General features: G+C 47.2%; 1 protein-coding gene across 3 annotated transcripts in view; it reads left to right on the top strand.

The window, feature by feature from the left end:
* LOC123443480 (probable peptide/nitrate transporter At3g43790) overlaps positions 1 to 26143 on the top strand; it is a 40188-nt gene that overhangs the window by 1859 nt on the left and 12186 nt on the right. For 2 of the 3 annotated variants that reach the window (XM_045119859.1, XR_006630678.1), the window contains exons 1-7: positions 15488 to 15854; positions 16083 to 16123; positions 16379 to 16439; positions 16584 to 16686; positions 21996 to 22098; positions 22557 to 22610; positions 22720 to 22782. In XM_045119859.1, coding sequence (XP_044975794.1) covers positions 15488 to 15854; positions 16083 to 16123; positions 16379 to 16439; positions 16584 to 16686; positions 21996 to 22098; positions 22557 to 22610; positions 22720 to 22782 — 792 coding nt within the window. Of the gene's footprint in view, positions 1 to 15487; positions 15855 to 16082; positions 16124 to 16378; positions 16440 to 16583; positions 16687 to 21995; positions 22099 to 22556; positions 22611 to 22719; positions 22783 to 26143 lie in introns of those variants that run through there. The other variant, XM_045119860.1, reaches the window with a different exon arrangement.

The following is a 26143-nucleotide window of genomic DNA, read 5'->3' as shown; positions in this document are numbered from 1 at the left end:
TAATGTGTTCAAGGTTGTGTTTCCTACCAAGGAGGACTTAGCTAGACTGCTCAAGTTCGGTATGTGTCGTGTTCCTAGCACGAGCTGTGTGTTAGAGTTTGATGCTTGGAAGAGTGAGGAGCCACAAGGAGTGCCTCTTCCTCAGATTTGGGTTCGTTTTTCGGGGGCTCCGTCAAAGGCTCTAAATGACTTTCTGGTCACTTGGAGTCTAGGATCTTTGATAGGAAAGACTGAGAAGGTGGATATGCAGTATACACGGGCTAAAGGTGTTGCGAGGATGAGGGTTAGTGTCATTGACATCGCGCTCGTTCCGGATGAAGTTATATGGACTTATGCCGGAATGCGTTACACCTTACAGCTTGAGATTGAGAGTCCTCATATGTTCGATGAGGAAGGGTCGGACAAGGATATTGATATGACTGACGGAGATGATGCTTCGGGTTCTAGGGAGTCCGAAAAGAAGGAACACCAGCCTGAGATGACAAAGAAATTTGATCAATTGGATTCTGTTTCTGATGGAGGGGCTGCTCAATCGGTTACTGCTCCTTCGGCACAGCTCAGGTTCGGTTCCTTTGAACCGGCCTCGGCGCCGGCGATTGTTGGAGGGGCGGCTAGGGGAGTGTATGAGGGGGTTTCGGTCTAGCATAAGATGCAGGGGAAGCAAACAAAGCCGGGTTCTATCAAATTTTATCAGCCTAGGGAAGATTTGACGACGGTTTCCCTTGGGGAATATCTTGCAGGTGCAAGGATTGCTGACCCAGTGCTGTCTCGGCAGTGTGCTGAAGTTGAGCATACCCCGGGTCCTCTCACACCGTCGCCCTGTTTGGATCAAGAGCCCAGGACTGCTACGTCTCCTATGGCGCCCAGGACGGCTTCGTCTCCTGTACAGCCGGTTCCGGCTCCAGGGGCTACTGCTCCTTTAGTGGCGCCGGCTACCAGGACTGCCGCGTCATCTCCTGACGCGGTCTCGGTTCCAAGGGATGCTGCATCTACCGAGCCGACACCTAATGGGCCGCCAGTTTTGGATTGTGCTGGTCAGGGGCACAGCGGTGAGGTGTTTGCACCGGCTTGTGTTGAGCAGGTCATAGCATACAGAGGTATTCAAAGTCCGCTGACAACGGATAGGAGATCCAGTCTGCGAATTCAGAATCAACCTGATGCGGATGACTTACAGATGGGCCGTGCTATGCGTGCTGCAAAATGAGAGATGTCGAATCTGCGACAGGTATGTCTTTTAGCATAAATGATTCTATTCTTCATTTTTCTCCGCATGATATTATAGATAAGGCAACTTCTATTAGGGTTACTTTGGGGAGCACTGGCCGAGAAATTTCTAAATCTATTAATGATCTGTTAGACTTAGAGGTTGATAGAGCGTTAGATTTAGTCAGAAATTTAGCGACAGTTAAACCAATGCAAGACTCTGAAGTTAATGATCTAGGGGGCCTGAACTCTCTTTGTGATAGTCTGGCCCCTACAGAGGATCTAGAGGATGGTGCGGACGAGGTCTTAGATGGCCAAGGAGTGGGTGACCAATCTCCTCAGGCATACCCTCAAATTTCTGGTTATATGGACTAGGATTTGCTAAAAAAGCCGAAACGACCATGGAGATGGAAAGTATATCCGGTCTCTGCGGTGCGTAGAAGTGCTAGATTTAAGATTGCCAATGTTTTTATGATGAATAATGAGAGGAATTTTTTGGAATAGCAGAGGTCTTAGAGACTTGGCTAAAAGAAGATTTCTAGCAGAGGCTACGTTAGAACATCACCTCGATTTTATCGCACTGATGGAGACAGGGCGGGATAACTTTACTTCACAATTTTTAAGTTCTTTATCAGCTGGGGTGGATTTTGACTTGCACTGTCTCCCTCCAAGAGGAAGGTGTGGTGGGATCTTACTTGGAGTCCGTTGTGACACTATTCAAGTGCGGGAGGTGGTGTTTGGGGAGTTTGCAGTCAAATTCAAGATTAGATCTAAGGGGGATGGATTTCAATGGGCTCTTGTAGCTGTCTATGGCGCAGCACAGCCAGAACTAAAGCCTGATTTCCTAGCGGATCTGGTTAGGATTTGTGATGAGAAACTACCACTTTTGGTAGGTGGTGATTTTAATATTATTAGGCGGGCTGATGAAAAAAGTAGTGTTAATTTTGATGGCAGATGGCCTTCCATGTTTAACACAATAATTGAGAGCTTAGATCTAAGGGAGATTGCTCTATCAGGTAGGAAATATACCTGGGCGAATGCTCTACAAAACCAGACATATGAAAAGTTGGATCGTGTCCTTACTAGTATTGAATGGGAACAAAAGTTCCCGCTAGTAACTGTTAGAGCACTTCAACGAGCAATCTCGGACCATACTCCTCTTTTGTTGGATTCCGGTGAGGCAATCCATATGGGAAACAAACATGGATTCTCTTTTGAATCAAGTTGGTTCACAAGGGAGGGATTCATGGATATGGTTGCGAGGGAATGGAATAGGGAGTTGAGGGGTGAAACCTCTGTAGAAAGATGGCAGAACAAGATTAGACATCTTAGACAGTACTTACGGGGTTGGTCTAAGAATGTATCTGGAATTTATAAGGATGAGCAAGATAACCTCCTCAAACTTATAGACAAGCTAGATTGGCAGGCTGAGATTTGTCTGTTGGATGCAAACGAAAGGTCTTTGAAGTTTGAGGCCGAACAGTGATTGCGTGTTCTCCTGAGAGAGGAGGAAATGAAATGGGCACTTAGAGCCAAAGTGAGGGCCATAGTACTTGGGGACAATAACACTAAGTTTTTCCACTTGATTGCAAATGGCAAACATAGGAAAAAGAGAATTGTGCAGCTTGAGCAAGATGAGGGTACAATAATAGGTCATGAGAATCTAAAATTGTACATCTCTAACTACTATAAACAATTATTTGGTGCTCGTGATCATAGTTGTGTGTCTATGGATGAGCACCAAGTTGCGGATATTCCTCAAGTTGGAGAGACTGACAACGAGATTTTATCCGCTCCTTTCTCCGAGAAAGAGGTGTTTGATGCGATTGGGCATATGAAGAATGGCAAAGCTCCCGGTCCAGATGGGTTCCTGGCAGAGTTTTATAAGAAGTGTTGGCATATTATTAAGACTGATCTTATGTCAATGTTTCATGATCTGTTTTGTGGTCACCTTCAACTTTTCCATTTGAATTTTGGTACTATAACGCTGTTACCAAAGAAGGAAGGGGCCACGCGGATTGAACAGTTCCGTCCGATCTGTTTGTTAAATGTTAGCTTCAAGATTTTCACAAAGGTGGGAACGGATAGGTTGACTAAGATGGCCCATTCGGTGGTGCAATCTACGCAAACAGCTTTTATGCCGGGACGTAATATCCTTGAAGGAGTCGTTGTCTTGCATGAAACTCTTCATGAAATTCACTCGAAGAAACTTGATGGGCTTATCTTCAAAGTGGATTTTGAAAAAGCTTACGATAAAGTCAAATGGTCGTTTCTCCAGCAAACCCTACGTATGAAGGGTTTCGATGAGATGTGGCGTAAGCACGTCGATTGTTTTATAAAAAAGGGAAGTGTTGGAGTTAAAGTGAATGATGATGTGGGTCATTTTTTCTAGACACTGAAGGGTCTCCGGCAAGGGGATCCAATGTCTCCCATTTTATTTGACATTGTCGCTGATATGTTGGCACTGCTGATTAAGCGGGCTAATGAGAAGGACCTTGTAGGGGGCTTAATCCCGCATCTTGTTGATGGGGGTGTCTCTATTTTACAATATGCGGACAACACGATTCTGTTTTTGGAGCATGATCTCAGTAAAGCGAGAAACCTCAAACTCAGCCTATGCTTATTTGAACATCTATCGGGGCTGAAGATCAATTTTCATAAAAGTGAATTGTTTTGCTTTGGAAAGGCCAAGGATGAACAACTCACTTATAATCAATTGTTTGGATGTGCTAGTGGGATTCTACCTTTTACGTATTTAGGTATCCCAATTCATCACCGAAAATTATCAAATAAGGATTGGAAATGCATCGAGGACCGGTTCGAAAAAAAGTTGAGCTGTTGGAAGGGCAAGCTCTTATCATATGGAGGAAGGTTGGTACTTGTTAATTCGGTATTAACAAGTATGCCTATGTTTCTACTATCCTTCTTTGAAGTACCTGTTGGGGTGCGGAAAAGGTTGGATTTCTATCGGTCACGGTTTTTCTGGTAGAGTGATGAGATCAAGACTAAGTACAGGCTCTCGAGATGGGACATCATTTGTAGACCTAAGGATCAAGGGGGTTTAGGGATTGAAAATTTAGAGATTAAAAATAAATGTCTACTCAGCAAATGGCTGTTTAGATTATCTATGGAGACAGAAGGTTTGTGGGTACAGATTCTGACGAATAAGTACTTACACAACAAGACTTTGGCGTAGGTTACAGCGAGACCGACTGACTCCCCTTTCTGGAAGGGGTTGATGCGGTCAAAAATGCATTTTTTAACAGGACTAGGTTTGCCATTGGCAATGGCCAATCTACGAGATTCTGGGAGGATACTTGGCTGGGGGAGACGCCTTTAGCCATTCAGTATCCGCAGCTGTACCATATTACACAACGGCGACAGGCGACCGTTGCGTCAATATTACGCGAGGTTCCTCTAAATATTCAGTTCCGAAGAGCCTTACTTGGTAACAGATGGTCTAGCTGGCTGCATCTAGTTAGAAGGTTGATCATTATTAACCTTACTGAGTACTCCGATAGTGTTCGTTGGAAGTTGACCACTAATGGAGTATTTTCAGTAAAATCTATGTATTTAGATCTCATAGATTCAGTACCTATTCCGAAGTCCGTACAGATTTGGAAGGTCAAAGTTCCACTTAGAATTAAGATCTTCATGTGGTTTGTTCACAAGGGGGTTATTCTAACAAAGGATAATTTGGCAAAACGTAACTGGAGAGGTAATACTAGATGCAGCTTCTGTCAGAACAATGAAACGATTAAGCACCTCTTTCTGGATTGTCCTTTGGCTAAACTTTTATGGCGATCGCCTCTTATTACTTTCAACATTAAGCCACCTAACAGTTTAAACACGTTATTTGGGACGTGGTTAAAGGAGGTTGATGTTAAAACTACTAGCCTTATCCGAGTAGGAACGTGTGCACTTTTGTGGGCTACATGGAACTGTAGAAATGACTTGGTATTTAACAAACATCAACATATTCACTTTTTGCAGGTCATTTTCAGGGCTACTGCCTTGATCCGCACATGGTCATCACTCACTCCTGTGGAAGCCAGGGAGCCTTTGGTTACTGGGTGTGTCCGATGGAGGATGGTAGCTCTGGCTATCTTCAATCGGTTTGGATGGCGTCATATTAATAGGATAGGTGGTTAGTCATCTAGGCTTATTTATGTGCATCCCCGGTTGTGCCGCGTTGGACGCCGTGTATCTTTTTCTCTCTTTCTTATTTTTCGTTGGAGACTTTTTGTACTGTTCGATGACTTGGGATCGTTAATAATATATCGCCGCATGCATCCCTCGATGCAGAGGCTGGGGCGTCGCCTCCTTTTCTAAAAAAAAAGTACCGCTGTATATGTCCTTTCCAGATGAAAAAGAACTAGGATCTGGTTCCGACGCCGCGGCCGGGCTAATCGTCTGGGCAAAGCAGGATATCCCTCCAGCAACAACACAAAGCAAAAGGACGAACAACAATAAAAAATCATACCGACAAAGAAGATGAAGAATCTTTGTCTCCACACAACTCCTTTCCATCCGAAGACCCAACCGTCCAGTGCCAATTGACATCCAGACACCATATCCCGCGACCTCCACTAGATCCGAGGATCCCCACCCCGCTAGCCCGTGGCCCGAGGAAACTTATTCAGGTGAGACGTCGCCGCAGCGGTCTTGACGGCGTCTTCCTCAACCCTATTGCGAACCCACCACAGATCTGAGGTTCCCCCTCCCTCCCGCCACCAGAGCGGCCGACGGAGGGAGTGGGAACCGTCTGCAGCGTCAGCGGCGCAAAGGGAAGTCCCGCCCCGCTTGTTCCCTTTCCGCTCGATCCGATTTTCCGGAAGAGCGGTTTTGCTGTGTTCAAGATAGTAGTGGGATTTGATGGAGTTTGAAGAAGGCGAACCCTCCCTGTGCAGTGAGTCGACCCTCTGATAAGTTTGCCTGCTTCTTGCAAAAATTTCTCAAAGCTCATCATGCTGTCAGCCTTCTTGAACAAGTCTGGGTACTGCATGCATCGTCATAATCTTGACCAAACTCCGCCCAAAACGGGTTCATGTGCAATTACCACTTACATTCACATGCCACTTGCTATTTTAATACTGTATTTTCCACATCTAAGCATCTTCCCTCATCATATTTTAATCCCCTTTCGGGTCTCCCTCCTGTCATCCCTACATCAACGCGGCCACGCGGGTCCTTGACCATCACTCGCACAGTACAAATATCTGCTCCGGAAACACAGCGGATGCCGGATGCAAATCAGAGAACATAAGGAAAATTGTGGATATTCTCAAGCCCTCAAGCCAAAAAAGAAAATCCACACGAAAGACTACACATGAGAATCTAGCAAGAATATCCCCCACGTCGCTCCGTCCCCAGGGGCGACACGGGAAGCAACCCCGACCAACAAGCCCCCGGCGCTCCCACCCTCCTCCTCCCCTCGCAGTCGCCGGTGCCTCCCGCGAGCTGCGGCGGCGGGGCCGGTTCTTTTCTCCCGCAGCAACGTCCTTTACGAGTTGGGGATCTCATGACGACGGGCGGTGAGCAGAGGGCGACGGTCGGCGCGTCGTCGCGGCTCTTGCGTCGGCGGTCAGGGTGAGGTGGGCGGCCTGGGAGGCGTGGGCTGCTCGGCTGTTGCGACGGCTGTCTAGGAGCGGTCTCGGAGGCTCAGATCGGGGCGGTCCCGATCTGTCCGCTCCGGCGACAGGGCTGGCCGTCGGGGTCTGCAACGGGGCGGACGGTGCGCCGGCTGGTTGTTCGGCGCAGAGGCGCAGTGGAGTTGGCATGTCCGATATGCGCTTCCTGCGAGAGCTTCGGCTTTCGAGGTGGATCTGAGGCTTGACTGTGGTTATGGCTCTTCTCTTGGCTCGACTGGGCTTTTGGGGCCATGGCTGTGGTGGTCAGCGTGGTTGTGGTGGAGGTGGCGGCTCTGGAGGTCGCCCCGGTGGTAATGGTGTGCTGCTGTACGTGGTGGTGTCGGTCTCAACACGAGCAATCCACCATGGTGATGCGTAGGCCGTGGAGCCCTTCCGATCTATTTGGCCTGGTCTCGTCATTGTTGAATACAAGCAGAGTCAAGGCTCGGTTTGCAGGTTCGCTTTGGCTTGGCTCCCTCCCCGGAGTCTGTAGAGGCGGTGAGTTTTTAGGCTTTGGGCGAAAGCTTGTTTTTTCGACGGGGGTCGATGCCGGCAATGTTGGCGCTTGCCGGCGTCCTTTTCCTCCTTGGAGGCATTGTCGAAGAGCTGCCTCTCACCACTGAGTCATGTCTGGTTGGGATTGGAAGCGGCGCTGGGGCTGTTGACTAGGCCGAACATTCTTAGGGTTCGGTGGAGTGGTCTTGTGTGGATCTGGGTGAAAGCTTTGTGATCGACGGAGGTCGATGCCGAAGACGACGACGGTGTGAGTTGATGTTGCTTTCCTTCTTGAAGGCGTCTTTGAAGACCTTGCTCACGATCATTTCGGACAGAGGTTGTGATACGTGGAGGTGGTTTGTTTGTATTGTAGTCGGTGGTTGTTTTTCTTTCTTTCTTTCTTTCTTTTTAGTTCTATGGTTTTCGGCCTGGTTTTCCTCATAAATCGGGCCACTCTGTATTTTCTTTTCCCTCTTAACGAAATCCGTAGAGCACCTGCCATGTAAGTCTAAAAAAAAAGAAAATCTCGTCCAGTTTGGTTGATAGTTTTACTGCACATCAACCAGTGGGAAAGTGGCCATCGCACCTAGAGATGTAGATTTTTAGATCAACCGTAAACATAGAGATCTATGATCAATTTTTTCGCCCAAAGATTGCACCCGCAATACATGCCGCACTAACAACGGCTGCCAACTACGTACTTGTCTATACGATGTACCTCACCAAAGATTCCTTCATGTCAAACTAAGTTGCTTCTTTTGCTTCATGGACAGATAGCACGCAGACAGGTTCTCTAGGACAGTACTAGCCTATGTTTTTTTACCCCGAAACCGTAGAACAATAGTTCTACATAGTTCTACAGTAGTTTTTTAATAAAAAAGAAGTGTAATTATGTACATGCAAAGAAAAGAAAAAGGAAGATACATGTCAACTACCCAACTCCTGTTTTTTCTAACATGATGAAATACTATCTATTGGAGTCTATGTGGGTAGGGAACTTATCCATTGTTCTAGGCAGGCAATGTTCTTCTCTTTAGTTGTGTGCTTGACTAGAGAGAGATCTTGGTATAGACCCTGCTTCGAGGCATCTAGGCTTGGGGGATATTGTTGAAGATTTTCCCATTTCTTTGCATCCATATGTTCTAGCATCCCATAATAACAATGTCCATGGCAATCTGGGGTGGGAAACATTGTTTGAGGAAGATGATATCGTCAAAAGCAGAGACACCTGTGTGTCTGTTTGGAGCAATAATATCCCAGCAAGAAAGAGCAAATTGACAGTCCCAGAGGAGATGTAGAGATGTTTCCTCAACCTGTTCTTGTCAGAGTGCACATTCATAGCTCTCAAGCAACAAGTTTTTCCTTTTAAGCAGGCTTCTGGAGCTAATTTTGTCATGAAGTAGCAACCAAAAGAAAATTTTGTGCCTTATTCTGCTGGCTGCTTTCCATAGGTCTCTGAACAAGTGATGTGCTACAGAAGGACCCCTCAGATGTTTGTACATCTTGCTGACAGAGAAAATACCAGATTTCCACTCATATGTCCAAGTATCATTATTGTTTCCAAGCTGCTGCAGAATGGGTGCAATATCATTCAGTTGCTGAAAGGCAATGGTAGAGAGTGGGATGTGGAATTGCTCCATGATATCCAACGATTGCTTCATGTGTGCTACTGAACATTGACATTGATTGCAAAAGACTGTAATTCAGGATATTATTGTGCCGGGGGTTGTGGTGCCAATTGTCAGTCCTGAACAGAGTGGTGTCTCCAGTACCCACTATAGAGTAGCCACTTCCTTGAAGAGAGGAATTAGTTTCAAATGTGCTTTCCACTAAAAAGAACCTTCGAGTTTGTCTTGTGGTGGGTTGGTGGTGTAATATGATTCCACAGCAAATTGACCCAAGGCAGATTTTGCTTGTTGAAGAATTTGTGTAGATTTTTGATAAGCAGGGCTTTATTATGTAGATGAATATCTACCACTCCTAATCCTCCATGGGATTTAAGTTTATAGACTCTCTCCCAGGAAATCATTGCTTTCCCAGCTTCTTCAGAACCATATTTTCTCCAAAAGCAGTGCCTAAGGTATTTATTTATCTGATCAATTTCTCCCACTGGCATGGCAAGGTAGCTCATGAAGAAAGTTGGATGGGAGGAGAATACTGATTTTATTAATTGTAGCCTTCCATCATAGGAGATTAAAGGTGAACAACCAACTATTCTTCTTTCAATTCTTTGCAACATAGGACATAAATCTTCAATCTTTAGTTTGTTGACACTAAGAGGCAATCCTAAGTAAGGAAAGGGGAAACTTCCTTCCTTGCACTAAAGAATGTTGAGGATATCACCCATTTTGTGAGGTGCCACATTGATTGGAATCACAATGGATTTGCTGTAGTTGACCTTGAGTCCAGTTTGGGCAGTAAAGTGTCACAACAAGTTTTTTATCTGCATTAGTTGCATATGCTTAGAAGGGAGGACAACAATGGTATCATCTGCATACTGGATTACAGGAAAATCAGGGCAACTGTTCACATGAAGAGGAGGGGAGATAATCTTGTTTCTCATGGCTTCATTAAGGATGGATTGAAGTAGATCAGCAGCCAACACAAAAAGTAATGGTGAGAGAGGGTCCCCCTGCCTTACTCCTCTCTTGAAGTGAAATACTTTACCAGGTATTCCATTTAACAACACAACAGAGGTACCAGATTTGAAAATCATATCAATCCAATTTATCCATCTACTCCCAAAACCTTTGGCCTTTCAAGATGTCCAGGATGGTTTGGTGCTCTATTAAATCAAAAGCCTTTTCAAAATCCAGTTTCAGAATGAGTATTTCTTCCTTGGATTGCTGGCATTGGTGAAGGTATTCAAAAGCCCAGGACAAGGAATCTTGGATTATTCTGGATTTTATGAAACCATATTGGTTTATATGCACCAGCTGAAGAATAACAGTCTGTAGTCTGTTGGCCAAAAGTTTAGTGATTATCTTGATAGAATAGTTGAGAAGTGAAATTGGTCTGTAGTCTCCTGGCAACACTGGGTTGTCCTTTTTAGGAATGAGGGTAATATGTGATGAGTTAATACTCTGAAGATTAACATTCCTATTATAAAAATCCTTGATCAGAATGTAAAAGTCTTCAACAATTATACTCCAGCAGCATTTAATGAAAGCACCATTAAAACCATCAGGGCCTGGAGCTTTGTCTAGTGGCAGTTGAGCTACCACAACATCTATTTCTTCCTTGGTAAAAGGTCTTTCAAGCTCCAACAAATTCCCATTCCTCTGAATTAAAGATTGCAAAGGGAAAGATTCAAGGGTGGAAGTGGTTGTGCTTAGTCTTTCCTTGAAAGCTCTCCATAGAACAACTGCTTTGGCTTGATGCTCACTTATCTCTTGACCAGTATCATCCTGGATAGTGCTGATGTGATTCTTTCTATACTTGATTGTGGCTTTTGCTTGGAAGAATTTGGTGTTTTCATCTCCTAATTTAACCCATCTTATGGTAGCTCTTTGCTTCCAATAAGTTCTCTGGTATGAGAGAAGTTTTAGATAGTTCTCACTTACATGCATCTGCCATTCCATTCCTCATTGGTTAGGGGCGTGAGTTCTTCCACTGTGTCCATCAGAAGGATAAAGTCATTGCATGCTCTAATAGTGGCTGCAAGGTTGGACAGATTTTTAGACCAAATTTTTAGTCCTTTTCTGAGCCTCTTGAATTTTGTTGTTATCCTTTTGGCACTATCTTGCTCCTGCACATCTTGTGACCATATATATTGAAAAACCTCTTTGAAATCACCATGCCCTAGCCAAAAGTTTTCAAATATGAATAAGTTTGATCTGGGAATGTTTGTGCCAACTTTTATTACACATGGACATGATGTGAGATAGGTTTTGAGAGGGCAGTTGTCTGGGTGTTAGGGTATGAAATTGTTCAGGATTCTCACGAAAATATCCAATCTATTTTTTCCAGCAAGGGGGCAGTTTGCATATTACTCCAGGTGTAGCTTCTTCCTTTAAGGGGAATTTCAACCAGCCCAAGATTGCTAGTAGCTTCATTGAATTGCAACATTTCTTGAAAGCTCCCTCCCTCTTTATTCCCGTTTTCAGGTTATCTGACATAATTGAAATCTCCCATTATTAACCAATTGACATCATCAGGTGTTTGGATGTTATTGAACCAGTCCAAAAATTCCACTTTTTCCTCTGGTAAACAAGGGCCATAAATATTTGTCAAAAACCAAATTTCCCCAGTGTGGACTGATGTGATCTGGATTGACAAGGAAAATTTATTTTCAAACACAGTCGGTCCCTGGAAGAAATTATCATTCCAAGCAACAAGTAGACCCCCAGATGCCCCCACAGATGGAGTGAATTCAAACTTGTTAATACTCTTAGGGCAGAAGTTTTTGATGTAAGAAGAATCAAAATTTTCTCTCTTTGTTTCTTGCTGGCAGAGGATAGCACATCCAGATTCCTCTATTTTATTAGAAATGGCAGACCACTTATCTTTAGAATTGATCCCTCTAATATTCCAATTTAAGATGTTCCAATTTGTATTCATTTAAGGGAGTAATTAATTCCTCAGAATCAGGAAATTCAAGAGCAAAGACATCGAGAAGCAGAATTACACTCATTTTACAGGGGCTGACACATATAAGCAGTAGCTGAGATAGGTTCGAGATAGATATCCATGGTGGCCAACCTAGTTCAAAGGTTCTAGGAGTACTTGAAGAGAGTATTACAGGCTTGAAACAGAACCAGCTAGCCATATTCCAAAATATTACAATCATTCCAGAAATCAAGCACTCTGAAGAAGTAACAGATTAATTAAATCAAGGCTTGAAGATGGCCTTGGCCTTGGGTGCCTCCGTTTGCCCATCCTTGCTGATCTCCACCTTGGTTCTTCACCTTTTCTTTTGTTTGCTGAGGATTTCCTGTGTCACTTCCTTAGCATCCACCTTGCAAAAGGAAGTGGACAAGTTTTAACAATTTTTGCAGCAATAGGTGGTGGATGTGAGTGGCATGCCATACAATTCTTATTGTCACATGTTTTTTTCTTGAATCCTTCGGATATTTCTTGCAGTTTAGTACTTCTCCTTACCTCAGTTTCCACCATAGGTGATTTCCCCTTTCTCTTATTCAAGTTGTACAGAGTACTAGTAGTGGAGGAATGCTCTTCCAAAGCAGGAGCATGGGAGGAAGAAGTCTTTGATTGAGGTGTGGAATAGGTAGGCTCCATACTATTTTCTCCCCCTAGAATGCCCTGCATGTCACAAGGAGGTACTGAAGCTGAGATACATTTTTCAGGGATGACAAAACTGTATAAATGGCTGCTTTCTGATCCTTGAAGAATAATATTCCACATATCAGAGGAGAGAAAGCCCTTGGCCCAATCAAATCTGTCTGGGGATATCAAAGCAGATATAATAAAATTTGTCCACTCAAGAGGTACCTGAATGACCTTTTATGTATCATTTTTAGGTGCAAAGTGTGCAACCTAGAGCTTGACACTCTCTCCTCCCAAGCAAAGGTGATCTTCCTGTGGAGACTTGACCACTTTGCTGTCCATGGATGCTCCATGAATCATAGTTTGCAAATAAGGATCAGAGATATCAGGAGCAAGACTAGAAGAAATGTCCTTAGTAGGAAGATATTTACCTTTTGTATCATATCCAGGGGGAGGGCCTAAGCTAGCACAGGCAGCAGATTCAGAAGGTACTGCTGTATGATCTGCCAGAAGTGTATCCAGAACCTCATTGTGAATGATCGGGTTTTCAACATATCCTGGTATAGGTTCCTTCTCAGTGTCAGCAGTCTCAACAACTTGGTTCTGTTTTGAAATATTTTCATCAGAGGTAGGTAAAGCATCCTATTTTTTCCCAGCTACCATCAAATTCTCTCTGAATTGCACCATGGGATTAAATGAGGGATTTGCAAATTCATCAAGCATTTCTTTTGCAAGGAGTTGCCTATCAATTTCCTGTTTTTGAAAAGAAAGATCCACTGCATCTAGAAAATCTGGCTCTGCTACAAAAGCATTGACCTGTTGCATAGGGGGTTCTGGTGCTACAATGTTCTGAACTGAAATAAAATGGTGAGCTTGCTGGGCCTCCATAAAATGCTCTGCATGTTGGTCAGCCACAACTTCTGCTGCGGGTGGTTGTAGTGGTTGTTGTAATGCAGGTGCATGTGCCTCTAGGGCAAGGATTGGGGCATTGAGATCAACCATTGGAAAGATTATTCCAAGTTGCTTCAGAATCATTAGATCCAACAGAGATGGTAATGTTGCTATTGTCATCCATGATGGGCAGCTCTGCTTGAAGCTGTTGCATATCAGCCAAAGGTTCCATGAGATCTTGCATCTCTAAAAATTCTCCCTGGTGCAGTTCAAGATCAACATTTAAATCAATGTTTCCTTGTGGGCCCCAGGGGTGAAAACCTTGTGCCAAATGAAGTGGGACATTGACAAGGTTCATGTCTAGGTTGACTTGATTGTGAATGTTTTGCTCTTCTGCCTGATGAACATGCTCATTGTTTTCTTCCTGTTGATGCTGGTTGATAGACCCAAAAAAGTGATGCTGGTTTGGATGAAAATGAGGCTGCTGTGGGACTGGGTGTGAATTTCCTTCTTGAGGATCAGGCTCTTCATCTGCTGGCCCTTCTTCAATTAGTCTTTGCTGCAGGATTGAAATTGGGCAAGACCAGGAATCTCCTCTGAATTCATTGGTGCCTCTTAGGAGAATGCTAGATGGAATGTGTCTGAGCTCCTCAACCCTTATCTTAACTAGAATACCTGCATCAGTACTAAGCTGGTGATCCCACTCCATGAAAGTACTGAAAGATTTGACTGCATTTCTTATATCAGCAAAATTCCTTAGGTCCGCATGAAAACCCACAATAAAGATCCAACACTCTCTGTTAAGCTGAAATCTTCTCAAATTCATACCCTCATCGTGCTTTTCAAAAATGATATGAACATCATCAAATGGATGTGGGATTTGCATTACTAACTTATCTCTGTCGAAAACACTGTGCAACTGAACAAAAGCCTGCCCCAGAGGACACTTGGAGATCTTCTGGAATCCTAGTCTATTGTGAGTAGTAAGAAATTCAGAGAGGATTTCTCTTACATTTGCGAAGTGGACCTCCCCAAGTGGCATAGGGATGATCATCACCATTGCTAGATTTTCATTCTTCCTGTGGATGTGTCCACAGACCACTCGCACACGCGCTTGTCTCCCTTCAACTTGGATAGGCTGATGGCCAGCAGGTATGAAGCGAAGTGGATCAAAGGGGAAGTTCGCCATTGCCGCGGTGTCAGTAGAGCGGATGGCAGCGAGGTCAGAAGTTTTGGGGCGAGGCGGAGGAGGTGGTGGAGGAGTGACCTGACTAGAGCGAGGGGCGGTGGTGTATGGAGTTTGAAGCGTCGCCGAGGGGTTGATAGGTAGACCCAACTCAAGGTTGGAAGGGCGAAATGGTGCCGAGATTGACTGCTGATTGACCATTTGCTTATTTTGTTGTCCAAAATTAACCCGAGGATTTGGCGCGGGGTATTTCTGGGCTATAACGGGGCATGAGGCCCCAATATGGCCCCATGCTTTGCAGGCCCAACAACGAATGCGGTTTGTGCAGGCCACTCTAACATGGCCTGTTAACAGGCATCTCAAGCATGTAGGTTGATTGCGGGCGTTGCTCGGCCTAGCACCAGGTATAGGCCCAAGAATTCCTTTAACAATCAAATCAAAACCCTGAACTCCCGCCCTAGATCCCACCGGGCCATTATTCTGAGTAACTGCCGTGTGAGCCGAAACTGCCGACGATCCATCAGCGGAGGTTTGCAGATGATTAAAGACTGAAATGTGTGTTTGAACTGGTTTGAAAATTCGAGGCATCTGGACTGCTTGAGCATAGGATTTTGATTTTCCTTTTCTAAAAACCTGAGTCCATTCATCATCTTTCTCACGACAAAAAAGTTCAAATTAGTCTGGGCCTCCTCCTCCCCAGAGCCAGAAAGAGAGATTGAAGTTCTGATTTGAGATATTACCTCCATGGAAGATGAATAAGCCAACATCTTTAGATGCAACAGAGAATTTGAAAGTCCAATTTTGACAGCATTGAACCTTGAAGCGTGAGGCATGACCTTCAAAGCACGATTGCAGAATGATCCCCACTGAATCCTCACTGAGCCTGATCTTTGATCTTGAAAATTCAGCAACCAAGAAGAATTCTTTGAGATTCCTACCTTCCAGGAAGTTGACTGGCAATCCAAACTTTTGCCAGACCTGCTCTTCAAACTTGAGTCCTGCCTCGAACTGGAGATCTGAGAGAGCCAACAAACGATGGATTTGGCCGCCGAAAGCGATGATGGGTCATGATGAACTGGAGATCCGAGGGATGGGAAGGGAGCGTGGCCACCGGTGTCGGAGTGGCACCCGGCAGGAGGCTGTGGACGACGCGGCCGGAGCGGCCGTCGGCGCTGGGATGGGCGGAGGCGCTCACGCTCTCAGAGAGGCCACCACTCACTTCTGTATGATAGCTTTTCCATTTGTACTAGCCTATGTCCATCAAAATGCAATATTCGTGCTAAATATGATAGCTTTTCCATCTGTTTAACTGAAAGAGTGCTCATATTGCTAACACTAACTGCATTTGAAACTTTATTACCATAGTTGCAGATAATTTTTGCATCTACCTTGTGAGTTGTATATTCATTACTTATGAAACTGATATTATTTTTTCCTTCTTGCTATTGCAGCCTTGCCGATACAGTCCTTGTTTCCCTTCTTGTATTTTATGGTGAGCAATGTTACTTCCTCTTCATTTTAAAGTGGTTTGTTTAAGGAAAGAAGAGAAAATATGAGTGGCACTTACGAGACTTTCAATTTAATACCATTAAACTGTATATTATTTGTTTGGAAAAAAACTAGGCTATTTTAATTTTTGAAACATGATTTTTAATTAAATATTGTTTGATAAGTAGTTTGTCATTGCTCACTCACAATTATTGCCCTAATTTTTGATAAATTATCTTCATTGGATGTTTGTTTGTAGATAAGGGACCTGCACATTGCTAAGCAAGTAGAAGATATTGGATTTTATGCTGGTTTTGTTGGTGAGTTTTCCTGAAGATATGGTTTTATGTCAAACTTTTGAAGCATTTAAGCATAGTTGTGCAAGGACATTTTGATGTGAGAGGATATACCTCAACTTTAAGTACCGTGATAACTTATGGTACCTTAATTTGCTATCAATGAAGGTGCTTCATATATGCTTGGTAGAGCACTCACCTCTACAGTATGGGGCATTGTGGCCGATAAGCATGGGAGGAAACCCGTTCTTGTAATTACCCTTATTGCAGTGTAAGATATTCTTTCGACTTTTTTACTCGCCAGTAGGAGCTTTTCTTGGCTATAATTTTGCACGGATGTTTTTGTTAGAGTATATTTAATATAGTCATGTACCCCTTTGTATTTATCCCATTATATAAGGGATTTCCTGCATATGTTCCACACCTGTATATGTATATATATCGGCATATGGCCTCATTGGAATACTAAGTTGCATATTCCTAACATGGTATTAGAGCTAGGTTAATTTTTTGCACGCTGCAACTCGTGCGATTGATCCGTCTCTCCCCGATCGAAGCCCGTCTCCGTTCCGCTCGAGCCTCTCCTCAAGTCTTCATCTCCGCCGGCCCGTCCCACTTCACCAGATCGAAGGCTCGATCTTCGCCAGCCCGTCCTGCTTCACCAGATCGAAGGCGCGATTTCCGCCGGCCCGTCACCGCTTCACCAGATCGAAGGCCACCCCGTCTCCCGCCGGATCCAGCCGCCGGCTGCACCGGATCGCCGCCCCATCTCCCGCCGGATCCAGTCAACGGCTGCATCGGCTCGCCGCCCCATCTCCCTGCTGGATCTCCTCTTGCGTGCTGCTGCTGGTTCTACTCCTGTTGCCGGATCTCGCCCGCCGCTGCTGGTGACGTGGTCGTCCGCCGCTGCTGGATCTTGCCTGCCGTTGCTGGATCACGTTGTTCCCGTGGTCTCCTGCTGTTTCGATCCCGTGGTCAACTGCTGCTGCTGAGGGCTGTTTCCTAAAAAAAATAATGTTTGCTGCATCGGGCTATGTTGTCGTTCCTCGTTGCCCGGTGATTTTTTATGGCTCTAACTACACTGAGTTCGTTGGCTTCATGCGCATTCATATGCGTGGCATCCGCCTATGGGGTGTTCTTTTTGGCGAGGTCTGTTGTCCGCCACGCCCGGTTCCTCCAGTCGCTCCTACTCCGCCGACTCCACCGGTTCTTCCTGCGGATGCTAATCAGGCCGCAAAGGATGCGGCTAAGCTTGCTGATGAGGCTGCTGATCGTGCTTATGATGAGAAGTTTTAGGCTTATGAGGAGGCTCTTCAGATGTATCATGGTGCTTTGTCTGTTTACACCCAGTGGCTTGATGATGATGCTCGTGCTGCAGCTGTTCTCACTGCTAGTGTTCTGCCTCAGTTTGCTTCTGAGTTTCTGGGCCTTCCTACTGTATTTGAGATGTGGACCCGTCTTTGTCAGCGCTATAAGCCCTCTCGTGATGCTTTATACCTCTCCGTGGTCCGTCAGGAGCATGCTCTTCAGCAGGGTGACTCTACTGTTGATGACTTCTATGTACAGAGTTCTGCTACTTGGGCCAGCTTGATTCTCTCCGCAGTGCTGGTTGTCGTACTTGCCCCTGTTGCTAGGCTGTCCAGGCCAATTTGGAGTTTCATCGCGTCTACGAGTTCCTGTCTCGGCTCTGTAAGGAGTTTGAGCCGCAACGTGCTCAGTTGTTTGCTCGTGGTCGTATTTCTCTCAAGGAGGCGCTTTCTGAGATTCATGCTGAGGAGACTCGCTTACGTGGTGCTGGTTTACTAGAGGTTCCCTCTGTGCTCGCTGCTCGGGCTCCTTCTACGCCACCTGCTGCACCGACCCCTTCTCGCTCGAGTGCTCCGCCGCTCTTGCCCACTCCTTCTGGAGGCTCAGGTCGCCCCTGTCCACATTGCGACTACTGCAACACTGATGGTCATATTGAGTCCTAGTGCTTCCAGAAGAGGAAACACATGCGCAAGGCGCGATCATCATCTTCAGGGACTTCGTCATCTACCTCGACAGCTTCAGCCATCGCTTTGACTGAGCAGGATATTCTGAGACTTAAGCGTCTGCTTGCTGCTTCAGGTTCTTCCTTGACGGGTACTGCTGGTTCTGTGACTGATGCTTCCGGCACTGAGCAACCACCTTCTACACAGTCAGGTACATCCCCATGGGTTATGGACTCTGGAGCTTCTTTTCATATGTCTTCTCATTCTTCCACTCTGCCCTCTCTTCGATCGCTTGATTCTCCTTTACATGTCCTCGCTGCTGATGGTACTCCTCTTTCTGCCGTTAGTAGAGGCAACCTTACCACTCCTTATTCTGTCCCTGATGTTGCTCATGTTCCTCAACTTACCATGAATCTGTTTTCTGTTGGTCAACTTACTGATTCTGGTTGTCGCGTCATCCTTGACGTTGACTCTTGTTCTGTCCAGGACCGTCGCACGCACATTCTGGTTGGGGCTGGTCCTCGCCGCCGTGATTCTCAAGGTCTTTGGGAGTTAGACTGGCTTCATGTTCCTTCCGCTGCCACCATTATCGCCAGTTCCTCCGCTTCGGTCGCCTCCGCTACATGTTCCTTCCAGCAGTGGCATCATCGACTTGGTCATCTGTGTGGTTCTTGTTTGTCGTCTTTAGTTCGTCGAGGTCTTCTGGGGTCAGTCTCAGGAGATGTCTCTTTAGAATGTCAGGGTTGTCGTCTTGGCAAGCAGATTCAGTTACCATATTCACATAGTGAGTCAGTGTCTAAGCGTCCTTTTGATTTAGTCCATTCTGATGTATGGGGTCCGGCTCCCTCGCTTCGAAAGGGGGTCATACATACTATATTATTTTCATAGATGATTTCTCTCGTTACACATGGCTTTATTGCATGACTTCTCGTAGTGAGGTGTTGTCTATTTATAAGCGTTTTGCTGCCATGGTTCACACACAGTTCTCTTTGCCCATTCGTGTGTTTCGTGCTGACTCCGCTGGCGAGTATATTTCTAAGATGTTGCGTGGTGTTCTTGCTGAGCAAGGGACTCTCTCTCAATTCTCTTGTCCCGGTGCTCACGCTCAGAATGGCGTGGCTGAGCGAAAGCATCGCCATCTTCTTGAGACGGCTCGTGCATTGATGATTGCTGCCTCTCTCCCGCCTCATTTTTGGGCTGAGGCCGTCTCCACCTCCACGTATCTCATCAATCTACAACCTTCCGCTGCTCTACAGGGTGGTGTTCCTTTCGAGCGTCTTTTTGATCGTTCTCCTGATTATTCGATGCTTCGCTTGTTTGGTTGTGTTTGTTATGCCCCTCGCGAACGCACCAAACTGACCGCTCAGTCTGTTGAGTATGTCTTCTTAGGCTATAGTGATGAGCATAAGGGCTATCGTTGTTGGGATCCTCTCGGTCGTCGGATGCGTATCTCTCGGGATGTGACTTTTGATGAGTCTCGTCCCTTCTACCCACGCCCATCTTCCTCGACCTTTTCAGTGGAGGGTATCCCCTTTCCTCAGTTTTCCTGACACACCTATCACCCCCATCAAGCCTTTGCTTATTCGTTCCGCTCCCTCTGCTTCTCCACCTCTTGTCGATTTGCCGCCACCATCTTCCACGGTCTCCTCGCCTAGCATGTCACCAGATTCTGCACCTTCATCTCCGGTGACTTCTTCATCGCCACTCCCCGGATTCTACCTTGGCGATTCCTTCTTGCATTGTTCCATCTTTTCCTCAGTGTTACACTCGTCGTTCACATCCTGTGGATGCCTCTGCGGAGTCGTCATCCTCGTCTCAACCTACCTATGGCTTGCGTTCTCGTCCTCGTCCGCCTGTTGATCGCCTTGGATTTCCCACCGCTGGTGCTGCTGTTCTTGAGCCGACTTCTTATCGTCAGGCTGTTGTTCATCCTGAATGGCAGTTTGCGATGGCAGAGGAGATTGCTGCTCTTGAACGCACTGGTACATGGGATCTTGTTTCCCTTCCTCCCGGTGTCCGTCCCATCACTTGTAAGTGAGTCTACAAGGTTAAGACTCGCTCCGATGGTTCTCTTGAGCGTTACAAAGCTCGTCTTGTGGCTCGTGGTTTTCAGCAGGAGCATGGTCGTGATTACGACGAGACTTTTGCTCTTGTGGCCCATATGACCACTGTTCGTACACTTCTTGCCGTGGCCTCTACACGCCACTGGTCTATATCTCAGCTTGATGTTAAGAATGCCTTTCTTAATGGTGAGCTACGTGAGGAGGTGTACATGCAGCCTCCACCTGGGTATTTTGTTCCTGATGGCATGGTATGTCATCTTCGTCGCTCTCTCTATGGCCATAAGCAAGCCCCCCGCGCCTGGTTTGAGCGTTTTGCCTCTGTGGTGACTACCGCTGTTTTTTCAGCAAGTGCTCATGATCCAGCATTGTTTGTTCACCTTTCTCCTCGTGGTCGAACTCTTCTTCTTCTCTATGTTGATGACATGATCATCACTGGGGATGACCCCGAGTATATTGCCTTTGTAAAGGCCCGTCTTAGTGAGCAGTTTCTTATGTCTGATTTTGGACCTCTTCGCTACTTTCTTGGGATTGAAGTCTCTTCTACCTCTGATGGCTTTTTTATATCCCAGGAAAAGTATATCCAGGATCTTCTTGCTCGTGCTGTTCTTACTGACGAGCGCACTGTTGAGACTCCCATGAAGCTCAATGTTCACCTCCGTGATACTGATGGTGATCCCCTGCCTAACCCGACGCGTTATCATCATCTTGTTGGCAGTCTTGTCTATCTAGCTGTCACTTGCCGGGATATCTCTTATCCGGTTCATATTCTGAGTCAGTTCGTCTCCGCTCCCACCTCGGTTCACTATAGTCACCTCCTTCGTGTTCTCCGATATCTTCGGGGCACAATCTCTCACCGTCTATTCTTTCCTCGCTCCAGTTCTTTACAGCTTCAGGCCTATTCGGATGTTACGTGGACTAGTGATCCTCCTGATCGCCGTTCACTTTCTGCTTACTGTGTTTTTCTTGGTGGTTCTCTCATTGCCTGGAAGACGAAGAAACAGACCCCGGTTTCCTGTTCGAGTGCAGAGGCTGAGTTGCGAGCGATGGCTCTTTTGACGGCAGAGGTGACTTGGTTACGGTGGTTACTTCAGGATTTTGGTGTTTCTGTCACTACACCGACCCTGCTCTTATTTGACAGTATATGTGCTATTAGCATTGCGCGCGATCCTGTGAAGCATGAGCTCACCAAGCATATTGGTGTTGATGCTTTTTATGTGCGCGCTGGTGTGCAGGCAGGATCAGGTTATTGTTCTTCAGTATGTGTCTTCCGAGTTACACTTGGCGGATTTCCTGACGAAGGCCCAGACTAGAGCGCAACATGGCTTCTAGCTCTCCAAACTCAGTGTTGTTCATCCACCATGAGTTTGAGGGGGGGGGGGGGGGGGTGTTAGAGTATATTTAATATAGTCATGTACCCCTTTGTATTTATCCCATTATATAAGGGGTTTCCTGCATATGTTCCACACCTGTATATGTATATATATCGGCCTATGGCTTCATTGGAATACTAAGTTGCATATTCCTAACAGTTTTCTCATATGTTTCAGAATTACCTTGAATACACTATTTGGACTCAGCTCCAGTTATTGGATGGCATTAACCACAAGAGGTTTGCTTGGGTTGTTGTCTGGTATGCTTGGGCCAATTAAGGTACCAAAACATTCATGAGTATACTCATGTTTTGGCACTACAATCTTCCATCATATTCTTGTAGCTTTTTTATTAACTAATCATGTACTACAATAATATTCTTAAGTTTTTTCAACAACAACTCTTATGTTATACACTGGGCTTAATTTATATCATTCTTTTGTGAGAGGATGACGTTTCACAAATATGGCTGATGTGTAATGCACATAACTCTTTAGATGGTTAGCCTATTTTGGATGAATATTGTTACGTTTTAATGAGCGTGGTCTTTGTTACTTCCCAAGTTGCAGTAGATAAATTCCAGTCAGCCATCATGTATTCACATAGTTAACCCATACATTGTCCTTTTTAAAAATAGCATACATATTTCCCTAGTGTGACTGTGGTATTAAATACAACATTAATATAAATGTTTCACTACATTAACACTTGATCGACTTAATTTTGTGCTTGTTTAGGCTTATGCTACAGAAGTATGCCGGAAAGAATACAGTCACCTCGCATTATCACTTGTAAGATTCTCAAGTTATTACAATAGTTTTATGTTACTATCACCTAAAACCCAACTTTATTGGTCTAGAAATAATGATCACCTATTTCTATTGATGGGTAATCCTTCAGATTTCTTCCTCACGTGCCATAGGCCTTATTGTTGGTCCAGCCATTGGTGGTTATCTTGCACAGGTAATAGTTTGTTTAATCTTCACACAAAAAGTGAATCTCAAAAACTACTTCTTATTGTTTTCATATTTTGTACTCTAGTTGCCAATTTCTCAAAATATACATTTTTTTTTTCGAGAAAACGCAGAGAGTGCGTTTCTTTGTATTGAAAAGGTAGAAAGTCAGTCTCAGAGGAGACGGTTACAACAGATTACACGCAAATCAGTGGACATCCCAGGATGGGGGCAAAACTACCCTAAGCCCCTTGTCCCCAGCTCTAGCCCAACATCTCATCTCATCTTTGATCCCCTCCGCGAGCTCGGGAAGCGACGGAGTGGCATGATCAAATACACACGCATTCCTATGTTTCCAGATCATCCATGGGACTAGCAGTGTGGTGGACCTCAGCGCCTTGCGGAGTGATGGTGGTGTTGCATCTCTCGCCCTGATCCACCAGTCCTGAATGGAGATATCCTGCTCCGGTGCGGGGGCTGGTAGGCGCAGCCAGGAAAGAGCCTCATGCCAGGTTTGCCGCGAGAAGGGGCATGCCAGTAGCAGGTGGTGAATGGTCTCTGGCTCCTGATCGCAAAGCAGGCATCGCGTGTGGTGAGGTAGGCCGCGGCGGGCGAGTCTGTCCGCGGTCCAGCATCGGTCTAGGCTCACCAGCCAATGGAAAAACTTGACCTTCGGCGGAGCCCATCCCTTCCAGATTAGCTTCCAGGAGTGGCAAGCGAGGGATCCATGGAAGGTGGCCTGATAGCATGATCGCGCCGAGTAGTCTCCATTAGCAGTCCATTTCCAGACGAGCCTGTCTGGCTCGGCGGACAGGGCGGTGTGCGTGACGCGTTGCCATGTCGTCAAGTATTGGCCAATCTCTTGCAGTCCCACTACACCGCGGATGTCTCGAGCCCACGCGTTGCCGGCGAGTCCATCCGCCACCGTCCGCACCCTCCTCCTGTTCTTGGGAATGCATCGGTACAGCATGGGAGCTAGCTCGCTGATCGACTGCCCATGCAGCCATCTGTCTTCCCAGAACAGCGCCTTGCGGCCATCGCCGAGCACCATGAAGGTGGAGGCATGGAAGAGGCCGAGCTCCTCACTGGAGAACTGCAGGTCCATACCTTTCCAGGCCCTGTCGGCGTCCGTCTTAGATAGCCAGAGCCACCGCAGCCTAAGTGCTAGCCCGGTCCGCTCCAAATCTCGGATGCCCAGCCCTCCCAGAGCGAGGGGCCGGCTGACCGTGCGCCAGTTAACATGACAGTGCCCTCCCTGAGCAGCCGCACGGCCAGCCCAGAGGAAGCCGCGCTGTATCTTCTCTAGTTGTTTCAGGGTCTTCTTCGGAGATGTCAGGGTGAGCATCTGGTGGATTGGGATTGCGCTGAGGACCGATCTGACCAATGCCAACCTCCCGGCTTTGTTCATGAGCCATGCTTTCCATGTCGGGAGGCGGCCAGCCACCGCATCGACTAGCGGCTGCATCTGAGCTGGCGTGGGTCGTCGGGTGGTGAGCGGAATGCCCAGGTAGGTGATGGGCAGGGTCGCCGCCTGGCAGCCCAATGCCTCGATCAGGGCATCGCTCTCCTCGTCGCCGTGTAGGGTCGTGGCCGAGCTCTTGCCATAGTTTACCCGCAAGCCCGACGCGGCCTCGAAGATGCCTAGGATGCCCTTCACCGCGAGCACCTCCTCCATCTCAGCATGGCAAAACAGCATCACGTCGTCGGCGTAGAGCGAAACGGCCGGAACAGTACGTCGGGGGTGCAGCCGCCGGAGTATGCCGGCCTGGAGAGCCCGATGCATGAGGCGGCCCAGCGCGTCGACAGCGAGGACGAATAGCTGCGGTGATGTGGAGTCCCCTTGACGCAGCCCGCGACGGTGCCAAATCGGGGGGCCAGGCACGCCATTGAGCATGACCCGCGTGCTGGCCGAGGAGAGTAGTATGGCTATCCACTCCCTGAACCTGTCCCCAAACCCATATTGGCGCAACATCTCGAAGAGGAACGGCCAAGATATGGAGTCGAAAGCCCGAGTGAGATCGAGCTTGAGCATGATGCACGGGGCGCCCAAGTGGTGAAGCATCCGGAGAGACTGCCGGACTAGCATGAAGTTGTCGTGGAGGGAGCGGCCGGCAATGAATGCGTTCTGGTTGCGGCTGACTAGGCTGTCCAGCTTGGGGGCGATGCGCAATGATAGAACTTTGGCGAATAGCTTGGCCATGATGTGGATCAGGCAAATAGGCCGGTAGTCGCCCAGCTTTTGTGCATCCGCGCGCTTAGGCAGCAGGGTCAGGAGGGCTTGGTTGAGCTTAGCAAACCCTCTTCGACGCAGCAGGAATAGCTGGTCAAAGACATCCAGGATATCCTGCCTAATAATGCCCCAACAGGCCCGTAGGAACTCCGCGGAGAACCCGTCTGGCCCTGGTGCCTTATGCGCCGGCATGTGCTGCACCGCAGCCCAGATCTCCTCCGGGGTGAAGGGCGCATCCAGGCTGCCAAGGTCATCAGCCGTGACGAGCTGCTCGAGGTCCAGAGTGTGCTCACGGTCCACAGCAGTGCCCAGCAGCCCGTCAAAGTGCGTGAATGCCGCGTGGGCCATCTCGTCATGCTCACATAGCACATGTCCGTCAACTAGGAGGCTGTGCACGCGGTTCTTCTGACGCCTGAACGTGCACTGCTTGTGGAAGAAGCTCGTGTTGGCGTCGCCCTCGGCCAGGAAGGAAATGCGGGCACGTTGCCGCGCGATGGTGCGCTCCAGAGATGCCAACCCAAGGTACGCCACCTTGAGCTGCTTGCGCAGCCAGTCCTCTGCCGGGGCGAGCAGGCGACTCTCCATCGCATGGTCGAAGCGGGCGATCAGCTCTCGGCATATGGCCAGTTTGTCCCGGACATTGCCCGTGGACCTAGCACTCCAACTCGTCAGGGCGCGGGCGGTGGCCTGCAGTCGCCGGACCAGCCGCTGGAAGGGGTCGGGGTCATCCACCGAACTCCAGGCTGTGGTGACCGTGTCCTGAAATCCATCGCGGCTGGGCCAGAAGGCCTCGAAACGGAAGCGTCTGCGGGCCGTGGGCATGGGTGAGCAGTCCAACAGCAGTGGGCAATGATCCGACACGACAGATGCAAGGCATGTGAGGTGGCACTCTCCGTGGTAATCCTCCCAGTCCGAGGTGCAGAGAATTCGATCGAGGTGCACAAGCGTCGGCGGGGTCTGCTCATTAGACCAAGTGAAGCGGCGCCCATTCAGGTATACCTCCTTCAGGGCAAGATCGTTAATGGCGCGACGGAACCTTCCCATCATGCGGCGGTTCAGGGTACCGGCGCTCTTGTCGGCGTCCCGGTAGATGAGGTTGAAATCGCCGCATAACATCCAAGGGCCCGGGCAAGCAGCCCGG

Source organism: Hordeum vulgare, chromosome 3H (genome assembly GCF_904849725.1).
Source record: "Hordeum vulgare subsp. vulgare chromosome 3H, MorexV3_pseudomolecules_assembly, whole genome shotgun sequence".
Classification (NCBI taxonomy): Eukaryota; Viridiplantae; Streptophyta; class Magnoliopsida; order Poales; family Poaceae; genus Hordeum; species Hordeum vulgare.
This window is presented reverse-complemented; position numbering and strand designations above follow the sequence as displayed.